The sequence below is a fragment of the Ahaetulla prasina genome, chromosome 1 (assembly GCF_028640845.1).
Source record: "Ahaetulla prasina isolate Xishuangbanna chromosome 1, ASM2864084v1, whole genome shotgun sequence".
Classification (NCBI taxonomy): domain Eukaryota; kingdom Metazoa; phylum Chordata; class Lepidosauria; order Squamata; family Colubridae; genus Ahaetulla; species Ahaetulla prasina.
Genome location: NC_080539.1, coordinates 254,010,800 through 254,021,453, shown reverse-complemented (window position 1 = coordinate 254,021,453; position 10,654 = coordinate 254,010,800). Strand labels below are relative to the sequence as shown.

At 40.4% G+C, this 10,654-nt stretch overlaps 1 protein-coding gene across 3 annotated transcripts; it reads left to right on the top strand.

The window, feature by feature from the left end:
* Window positions 1–6,727: 6,727 nt before the first annotated feature.
* Window positions 6,728–10,394, top strand: UBE2L6 (ubiquitin conjugating enzyme E2 L6). 3 transcript variants are annotated; one of them, XM_058196721.1, is made up of 4 exons: window positions 6,728–7,023; window positions 8,106–8,201; window positions 9,017–9,203; window positions 9,320–10,394. In XM_058196721.1, exons 1-4 carry the CDS (start codon window positions 6,994–6,996, stop codon window positions 9,472–9,474), a joined length of 468 nt encoding a protein of 155 aa, XP_058052704.1. In that variant the 5' UTR covers window positions 6,728–6,993; the 3' UTR covers window positions 9,475–10,394. The 3 variants fall into 3 exon arrangements, with proteins under 3 accessions (XP_058052704.1, XP_058052712.1, XP_058052720.1); XM_058196729.1 differs by lacking the exon at window positions 6,728–7,023 and adding an exon at window positions 7,134–7,313; XM_058196737.1 differs by lacking the exon at window positions 6,728–7,023 and adding an exon at window positions 7,353–8,032.
* The last annotated feature ends 260 nt before the right edge of the window (window positions 10,395–10,654 follow it).

Sequence of the window (10,654 nt, the reverse complement as noted above, 5' to 3'; positions counted from 1 at the left end):
AAAGTATGTGCAGTATGTACATAGATTCAGAGACGCATGTTTTCATAAATCTCCTCAAGAGTTATCTACAGTTTAATTTCAGTTTTTCTGCTCCTGATCATGACTGTGTTGAAATATACTGTTTCTTTTTCACAAGGGCCTCCAAAATTTAACAAAGCTTTTATATTATTTTACCCCCATGACTGGAAAAACTGCATGTAGCTTCTCACAGTTTATGACTGGGATTTGTCTCTATCAAACCAGAGTGATTGTTTCCATTCAGAATCTTCTGCAAACATGGTCTCTCTGACTCATCTTCTGTTCTTGCAAAAATATGTCAAACGTGCAACCCACCCTTTGTCCATGTGTATTACTATTATGACATCTCAAATATTATGCAAGCTCCAAAAGAGATATTTTAACTAGACTTTGCAGCCAGATTTCAGAAAAAGAAGGAGGTGGAAGAGGATAAATTATGGGTGCAGAAAATAATACCTTCTATATAAATAATTTGATAATTTGAAAAATAGACCATTTTTTCCTTTGTCCTTCATAATTAAACAATTACCATTATGAAGCAGGGTTGAAGCATTCTTTTCTAACACCTACTTCTATATAATATTATATACGTATTCTGTTTCACTTTTTTCCCATCAAGAGATGATAGGTTTTTCTCTACTGTGGTATCTGGTCCTTTGGGCATTGGTAGGTACTAGGTCAGTGTTGGCGAACCTATGGCACGCCTGCCGGAAGTGGGACATGAAACCGTCCCGTGCTGAATGCGCGGCCTCGCCAGCTCCTCGTCGCGCTCCTGCACTCATATGCGTGCCAGCCAGCTGGCCCCGGCGGACCTTGGAAGTGCGGCGGTCCATCGTGCATGCGTGAGCCGGCCTTCCGGGTTGGTGTCGCGCGTATGCATGATGGATCGCCGCACTTCCTGGGTTGCCGGCATCGCACGTGTGACAGCCAGCTGGCCAGCGTGCATTTGAGCGCAGGAACGTGACAGGACCCGACGAGGCCGTGCATTCAGCATGGGATGGTTTCGCATGCCACTTCCGGCACGTGGGCCGACATGCAAGAACGCGAAAGGTTCGCCAACACTGTACTAGGTGATTTGATAGTGGCACTTATAGCAATAAACACTTCTATGCCAAACCATTTTAAAATGCTGGCATTACCTTTGAAGCCCTGCTTAGGCCTTATCAGAAAATAAAATGATTTGCCTGGATTGAGTTTACACAAAAAGGGAATATATATTTTCAGTTAACAAATAACAGCGGTTTGCTTGTGCATACTTCTGAGTCACTTTATTTCTACACTAGTGATTTATTTATATCGCTTATATTGAAGTGATATTTTATTACGCTGGTATTTTAATACAATGCTGGTTGCATGGTTCTAGAAGTTATTATAACTGGAAATGAGCTGCATCTGAGTGAATCTACTGGCCCTTCAAGAAGACGCCTTGGACAAATTTTACAAATGCTTTTTAGGTACAAGATGCATATCAGTAGTGGGTTTCAAATCCTGTCACTACCGGTTCACTCGTGGATGCGTGCGTGCTTGCGCATGTGACACCTCTGCACAGAGACGTCTGGGCGGGTGGGTAGAGCCTCTTACCATTGCCGCTATCGGTTCGTCCGATCCGGGGTGAACCGGTAGCTACCCACCACTGATGCACGTATGAAACCACTAGTGCATCTAAGGATAAAGGAAGAAAGAATGGAACAGAATATTCAGTGCTATATGCATGCATGTGACTTGTACATATCTGAATATGTTTTCTGCCTAAGGCAGGAAAGAACTGTGGAGCTATGGTTGTGGTTACTATCTGAGAAATATTTGTCTTATCTATAGGGAAAATGACAACTGGAATGATAAATGCCTTCCATGGCACGCTCTGTAACAAAGGGCAACTAATACAGGGAGAAAAATCCCACGGCTAAGTTTAGACAGAAGCACCTTTAATATAAGAGGCCTTGCCCAGAAGCATGTGTTGGGGGACAATGTGTGTGTGTGTGTGTGTGTGTGTGTGTGTGTGAGAGAGAGAGAGAGAGAGAGAGAGAGAGAGAATATTAGGAGGTTCCAGCCAAGATGGAAGTGGGAGCAGCAAAAGAAGAGGTTGCTGGTTCAGAAGTGGCTGATTAGGGCATCACATTGCTCCTGGCAGGAATACAATGTTTACAGAGTCAAAAAGTCCCTACAAAATGCCCTGGCAGTGAACTGTGTGGAAATCATCACTAAAATGATTATAGTTTGTGATTATTGTGTCAGCAACTTTTGTAATGATGTTATCTTTTTAGTCTTAGAACATGTTTATTATTGTTATAGTTTAATTAGACTTTGAGCCATTTGATTTGATTGTCTTGAGGGTGGGGGAGAATTGTTCTACAACTTTAAACTTAAAAGGTATCTACAAATTTTATTAACAAAGATGTATAGAATCAAAAACATCATTAAAAAAGGACAACAAAGAATGTTCTTTCTGCGCCAACTCAGTAAGCTCAAACTGCCCAAGGAGCTGCTGATCCAATTCTACAGAGGAATTATTGAGTCTGTCATTTGCACTTCTATAACTGTCTGGTTCGGTTCTGCAACCCAACAAGAAAAACACAGACTTCAGAGGATAATTAGAACTGCAGAAAAAATAATTGCTACCAACCTGCCTTCCATTGAGGACCTGTATACTGCACGAATCAAGAAGAGGGCCGTGAAAATATTTGCAGATCCCTCGCATCCTGGACATAAACTGTTTCAACTCCTACCCTCAAAACGACGCTATAGAGCACTGCACACCAGAACAACTAGACACAAGAACAGTTTTTTCCCGAAGGCCATCACTCTGCTAAACAAATAATTCTCTCAACACTGTCAGACTATTTACTGAATCTGCACTACTATTAATCGTTTCATAGTTCCCATCACCAATCTCTTTCCACTTATGACTGTATGACTATAACTTGTTGCTGGCAATCCTTATGATTTATATTGATATATTGATCATCAATTGTGTTGTAAATGTTGTACCTTGATGAACGTATCTTTTCTTTTATGTACACTGAGAGCATATGCACCAAGACAAATTCCTTGTGTGTCCAATCACACTTGGCCAATAAAAAATTCTATTCTATTCTATTCTATTCTATTCTATTCTATTCTATTCTATTCTATTCTATTCTATTCTATTCTATTCTATTCTATTCTAGATAGACTCCATTTTGTATCTTGCTATATTAGTTACCATGTTTCTTCCTTATATACCAGCACTCCTTAGATGAATCTCTTACAGTTAAGAGAATACTTTAAATCTTTGGAGTGTTTACAGGCCTTCTACAGATCAAAGTTGCAACAGATATCCAAAAGGTGCTTATCATTCAATTCAGAATTTCCAACTGCTGCTGCCTCATTTTTTGAGGCAGTTGTTAAGCGTATTTGCAATTGTTAAGCAAACATTACAGTCACCACTATCACATGACTGCATTGGGGGGGGGGCCCTTGGCTACTGGGCAAAATTTATGGCTCTTTGCAGAATCCTATAGTCATGTGCTCGCAATTTATGTTTTTGCCAAGAATTGGTGTTTACTTCCAGTTTTTGACAAAACCACCCATAGCAAACAAGGGATTCGCTCAACAACTGTGGTGTTTGCTTAACAATTGCAAATACGCTTAACAATTGCCTCAAAAAATGAATGTGATGATCCATTTTATGACTATGACTTATGGCTGCAATGAGCAGGCTTCATTATGGTCGTAAGTCAAGGACTACCAGTACTCATTTCATTTTAGAACTAGTAGATATTGTTTTATTCAGGAATTATTTCTCATTTAATCACACTTATCTGTCAGACCAAAGGATAGCCACAGAATCTCCAGAAAAACTAAACTATTTATGGAATTTTTGAAAATCCACATGTATAATGAATTCAATAAATGAGATAATTTGTAGCTCAGGGTTGAGATGAGAGATCCTTGCTTGGTTGTTTTCTTGCAGGTGTTTCTAGCACTCCTAGCACTGATGATGTTTGGGTAATGAAACATCTGCAAGAAAACAATCAAGCTCAGAGAGCACTAATGACCCCTCAAAAGAAATTCAATTGTTTTTCATCATGTATGTTATTTTGATGTTGTTTTGCAGATGACATTTTCTTCATTTGGGTAGACGATTGTGAGCAACTTTATTTCACAAATGAATTAAATGCAGAAATAATGGTGTTCAATTTGTTCTCTAACTTTGTTTATTCCAGGTCCATTTGTAGGACATAATGATTAAATATTTAGGATTATCGATTTAGATCCGATGTAGAAAAACCTAGACTGTAATACTCTACTTAGTTTGATAGCCGTCACATATATTTACCATACAGTTCATTTTAAAGAGTTATGATTTTGACAAAATCAAACAAATTACAGAACAATAGATAGTGTATATTCCATTTTTCATTTTAAAGCAGAAAGACTAGAACTAGATCCAGGAGTGAACAGCATGAAATATTACTAAGAAAGTCATCTAGATCTAACATATGCAATAAAATAATGTGTAGTTTGATTCTATTTTCTTCTGGGAGGTGATATGTAGCTCAGTTCAGATAGTGATAAATTCAACTCTGTGTGAGGGGAGTGGTCCTGCCTGCACTGAAGGAGGTGATCTGCCTTTCCACAAGAAATCATCCTTCAGCTTGATAGTATCAGATAGGAACTCCTTCTTTTCAGCTTAGAACAATACCAGCTTTAGCAGACAAAAGTCTTTTTTGCACAAAAGCTAGATGTCAGCTGAAATGCTTGGCCTTGAACGGCCTCAGTGAAGGTCTTGGCTTTGCTGAATTACTCTAATTAAACCATTCTGCCATGTTTTTACGACCATGAATTATATTGAGTGTTAGGTATACCATTCTGTTTATTTTAACTAGTGGGAACTTGGTGGATAGGCTTTTAAGTATAGATGCAGTTATTTACCCGATTATGTGTCATTAAGCTATTTTTAACATCTATGACGACACTGATAGATTTTCTTCATAATTATCTGTCCTTAACCTGGTCTTTCAGTCTCCCATGGTGCACCCGTCTCCATTGTAACTACATCCTTTGCTGCTGGTCACCCTCTTCTCTTTCTTTTCACCTTTTCCAACATCCAAACCTTCTTCAGAAACTAGGCTTTCAAATGTGTCTGAAGTGGGATAATTTGAGTCTAATCTTTGCCCTCTGAGTGAGAACTTGTGGCTTTATCTGATCATTCGTCTGTTTTCCTGGCTGTCCATGGTATTCTCAAAAGAACTTTCTCCTATACCCAATTTCAAAAGTGTTAATACTTTTTCTGTCCTGCATCTTCAAAGTCCAATTTACAAGACTGAGGTGTTGAAAATTCTTTCTGCTCACATAGTTGCTGACAGTTATATATATAGCTGTATATGGATTTTTCCTAATTAATAGTACTCCCTCCCTGCAGCTAACAGTGTGAATGGAGACATATGCTTCTAATGTTATTTCCAGTGTAATCTTTTTTAATATTAGCAGTTTGTTGACTAATATGCTGTACGTACTATAAACTATCCAGCGTCCAATAGGAAATAAAATAAAGCATGCAATGCAATGCCTCATGCACTTCTCAAGCTAATGGAAACTGCTCACTTGTATATCCTTAAATAATATTTTTAATGACCAAAAAATGTTGACACCAGAGCACATCTACTTGCTTTCCCCATGCTGTGGCTACCCTATCAGACTTGCAGAAATCCTAACGTTTACTTTACTGTTGTTAGTCGTAAAGTCGTATCTGACCTATTGCGACCCCATGGATAATGTTCCTTCAGGCCTTCCTGTCCTCTACCATCCCCTGCAGTCCATTTAAGCTCACAACATTTGCTTCAGTGAGTCCATCCAGCCACCTCGTTCTGTCGTCCCCTTCTTCTTTTGCCCTCAATCTTTCCCAGCGTTAGGCTCTTCTCCAGTGAGTCCTTCCTTCTCATTAGGTGGCCAAAGTATTTCAGTTTCATGTTCAGGATCTGGCCTTCTAAAGAGCAGTCAGGGTTGATCTCTTCTAGGACTGACTGGTTTGATTGCCTTACAGTCCAAGGGACTCACAGGAGTTTTCTCCAGCACCATAATTAGATGGTAGCAAAAATTTAAGAGGGTTGTTTTTAAAAAAATCTTCTTGCTACTATCTGGGGTTTTGGTTTTGTAGCTCAGATATGCTAGCTGTAACCATTGGGCATCCTCATATATTAAACCACAGTTCCCATCTTCCTCAACCAGGTTGATGAAAGGCTGATATATGGACCCTGCTCCTGCTCCTACACAAAACTGTTTGAAGGGCATTCTTCGAAGACGTTTATGAAAATGAAACACAAACAGAGAAGGCAATTCCTATGCAAGAACGGAAATTATTTTTGACTCACCCACATCTCACTTTTTACCATGAAAGGTTAGCTTTTGCTCTCTGAGGAGTTAAAAAAAAAAGGAAAAGAAAAGACAGGGGCCTCTTATCTTAATAACATAACATAACATCAGAGTTGGAAGGGACCTTGGAGGCCTTCTAGTCCAACCCCCTGCCCAGGCAGGAAACCCTACACCATCTCAGTCAGATGGTTATCCAACATTTTCTTAATATAGGACCCTAGCTGGGGTTTTGAATCTGGTCTTGCAAGAAAAAGGGGAAGACTCAAAGGTCCTTTTTCAGGAGTCAACTGGACTGTCTTGTTTTTTCTTCGAAGACATTTGGCTTCTCATCCAAGAAGCTTCTTCAGCTCTGACTGGATGGTGGGGAACGGAAGAATGTATATGAGGAGCGAAATGTCTTCAAAGTAAAACAAGAAAATCCAGTTGCCTCCTGAAAAAGCATCTTTGATCTGGATGGCCGAGAATTTCCTTAGCCGGGAAAGGCTTGATCGCGGAGGAGAAAGCCAAGTTTCCGGCCAAGATAACGCAGCGCAGCAGCAAGAAGAGATCCTGGCGCGCGAGAGGGCGCGCGAGAGGGATCGGGGGTAGCTCGAGCGCATTCGGGGATCGGATCGAAGGAAAATGGCGTCAGCCGGCCGGAGGGTGGCGAAGGTAAGCGGATGAAGCGAGGTTGGGAGACCCTTTTAGAGCTTCGGAGGCATCTGGAGGAAGGCGGAAGAGGCGGGAAAGGAAGGTTGTGCTGCAAAAAAAGATCGCGAGCGATTGAAGTTGATAAGACGCGCCTCTTTTGAGGCGGCGACGGGGTCTCGAACCCGCAAGTCTTGGGGGGAAGCCCCTCCAGCATCTCCGGCAGGAAGGATACTTGCTAGGCAACCAGGCAGTTCTGGAGGCTTAGCCGGGGGAGTGAGCAAGCAGTTGCCGTCTTTGGCTCCTTTGACTAGGTTCACTGCGCGCCTTTTATTTTTAGAAAAGGCTTCTGCAGAAAATGTTTAGCTTCGGCTTTAAATACTTCGCTTCAGTTTTGGCTAGGGAGAGGATGGCTTTAACAGGATGCTCTCCGATACGTGGGCTTAGAGGAGCATCTGTCTGGACCAGGGGTCTCCAACCTTGTCATCTTTAAGCCTGGCGGACTTCAACTCCCAGAATTCCCCAGCCATCAAAGCTGGTTCTGGAGACCCCTGGAGACAAATTCTGGAGACCCCTGGGCTGGACTGTCCTAACATCTTTTTATACTTTGGTGCCCAGAATGCCTCCTTTAGAGCCGGAGAGGGATAATTTTGAGCGGGTAACCTCTATTTTGAAGGAAAATGCTGGAAACGAAGGCCGACAGAGAAAAGGAGCTGTTTAGGAGCTTTCGGTTTCGTTTCCTGCTGGCTGGAAAGCTTTCCGTGGAAAGGAGGGGGGGAGGAAATAAAACCGAACTGAAAAGCCGTTTTCAGAGATTGTGAAGTGATCTGTGACTCGGATAAGCCATAAAGCAGATCGGCGGGCTGCTAGATATAAGCCGTTGCTTATCTCTTTTTCACAATGCCTTGAAAATGAAAAGAAGATTCATTGGATTTCAACACACATCATTCCTCCTTAAATCCGGGATGAGAGAATTTAGATAGCTTGAAATGTGTCCGGCTGCTGTCAGCATTGATCTTGGAATTACTTTGTGGTGCGTGTTTTTTGTTGTATTCGTTGGTTCGTTCGTTCATCCATCCATCATCCATCCATTTTTGTCTTTTCAGGAACTTGATGTCATTAAAAAATTAAGGTTACGATGTTTTCGGGATATTCAAGCAGATGTGAACAATATTCTCCTTTGGAAAGGACTTTTAATGCCGGTGAGTTCAAAGAAGCTGGATAAGAACAATTGAGACTGACAGCTTGCAGGAGATTGTAATGTACTAGTCAGGATAATCTAGTATGCTGTCACTTCAAACAATGATTTAGGTTATCATGAAAACACCACAAAGTATCAGTGTCTTTATTTAAGTGGGAGTGGATTACATTTTCAATGTGGGTACTAGAAGGCTTTACATCAGGGGTAGTCAACCTTTTTATACCTACCGCCCACTTTTCTATCTCTGTTAGTAGTAAAATTTTCTAACCGCCCACCGGCTCCACAGTAATGCACTGTGTATTGTTGTCTGCGCATGACTCTCGCACATCGTGAATTGGGTTTGGGGGGGGGGGTGCCGGCTACCAGCTCTGCTTGTCTGTTGCAGCTGGGTGGTGTGTGGGGAGATGCGCGAGCTATTCTGGGATGAGGCTCTTTTGTTTCCGGTCACACTATAGTGCCATTTAGTTTCACTTACGTAACGTGAACTAAACTTATGCGCGGGCGATACAAATAGTATATTTTCAGAAATTTAAATTGTCACAGGGAATTTTATGAAAAACTAATGGCTATGAAATTTTTTAAAAAGTCAATTAAATTAAAAAAAAGGAAAGTGCTTCAGTATCAGACAAAACCCCTACTGCCCACCATGAAAGCTGGAACGCCCACTAGTGGGTGGTAGGGACCAGGTTGACTACCACTGCTTTACATATTCACCATTTGAGAAGGACTGACATCTTTAATTTTAGTTTGGTCTGCAAGGAAAACTGCATTCCTTAGCCTCCTATGAATCATGCTTGTTCCTGTCCTTATACCCAGGATAATCCTCCATACAATAAAGGGGCCTTCTGGATTGAGATAAATTTTCCATGTGAGTATCCACTCAAGCCTCCTACAATAAGGTTCAAAACCAAGATCTACCACCCCAATGTGGATGAGATGGGTCATTTCTGCCTGCCAATCATCAGCATGCAGAACTGGCAGCCTTACACAAGGATAGAGCAAGGTATGACATGGTCAGGATGGATAGAGCTGGGGCTGCCGGATGGCTTTCATTCAATTGCCACATTGTGTACGTTTTTCTCTGTTTCAAGGAAGTGTCACTTTTAATCTTTTCTGCAGTAATTCAGGCCTTGATAGAGCTGGTAAATAATCCTGAAATAGACCGCCCACTGCGTATAGACGTGGCCAAGGAGTTCAAGGAAGACCATGAGAAATTCCTGTTACGGGCAGAAGATCACACCTGCAATTTCAGTGAGAAGCGGCCATGTGAGTGACCTGTGCTCACCAACTGGAGTCTGCCTTATATAATTTTTTAGCCTCACAAGTCTTTGTCTACCAATGGGATGGTAGAGAAGAGGGACCAGACAAAAAATATGCATGATGAAAATTAGAACTTTTCTGAGTTTAAAGCCAGAACTACTCATTTAGGAACATTTAGATGCTTGAATAAGCATAGGTTCCAAGTTAAGATGCAGATGCATCTGAATTAAGTTTAAAATCTGTGCCTGTTCATGGTACGGATGAAAACCTGTGTTACTTTCTCCATCCTGGAGCTAAAATCTTATTATCTGAAAGGATAGTTCTGGCTTTAAAGTCAGTATTGGATTTCAATAAATTTCATATTGAACTGAAGAGATGACATAGTTTTCTAAAACAAAATATTTTCCCTCAAAAAAGCAGAACAAATGAGGACATTTGCAAAGTTACAGGAGTACATCATAGGAATAAAATTAGAATTCCACAGATAAAAAGTAGTAAGCTTTCTGTTTTCCAAATACTTTCTAAGCAAAGAATGGTTTATCTGGAACAGACCAATAGGAATACTTCTGGAAAAGAATATTGCAGTTGATGCTTGTTGCATGCCATTCTCTTGCTAGTATATCTTACCTTGGATAAAGAAAATAAGCACATTCTTAATTCTTTTTAATTTGTTCTTCATATAAGTTTCCACTTTCATAGTCATTCCTGTAGTACTTCAGGATTGTTTCCAAATCTTTCTTTTTCAATTCCAAGTTTAATTTATTTAATGTATTGTAGTGTTTCCCTTTTTTCTTAAACCTTAGTAATTGCATAGACTGTGTGGCTTTTTAACTTTCCTCCTGTCATCATGAAAGTATATGTTGAGCTGACTTTCTGTTCTGTAATAAATGTATGCTATAATATATTACAAATAATTATATATTACTACATTACAGATTCCTAGTGTCTCATTGTTTTCTTTTCATTTTCTCTATGTGAATTTATTTTACTTCTTTGCAGAGTTCTAACGACTGTTAAGAATACATGTGGCTTCACAAGCACAAAAATTTTCAATAATGCAACATTGTGTAACTGTATTGGTATGACATCAGTTTCAGTAGCAAAGCATGTAGACAAAGCACATAAGTAACCCTAGAAAGAGGGAAAGAGACCATTATTTCGGGCATTGTTTTTGCCTATCTGAATTTTCTTCTT

Coding starts and splice junctions, on each gene's coding strand:
- UBE2L6 (XM_058196721.1), top strand. CDS start 6,994: ATGGCGTCAGCCGGCCGGAGGGTGGCGAAG. Junction 7,024..8,105: donor CCGGCCGGAGGGTGGCGAAG/GTAAGCGGATGA, acceptor TTGTCTTTTCAG/GAACTTGATGTCATTAAAAA. Junction 9,204..9,319: donor TTACACAAGGATAGAGCAAG/GTATGACATGGT, acceptor TCTTTTCTGCAG/TAATTCAGGCCTTGATAGAG.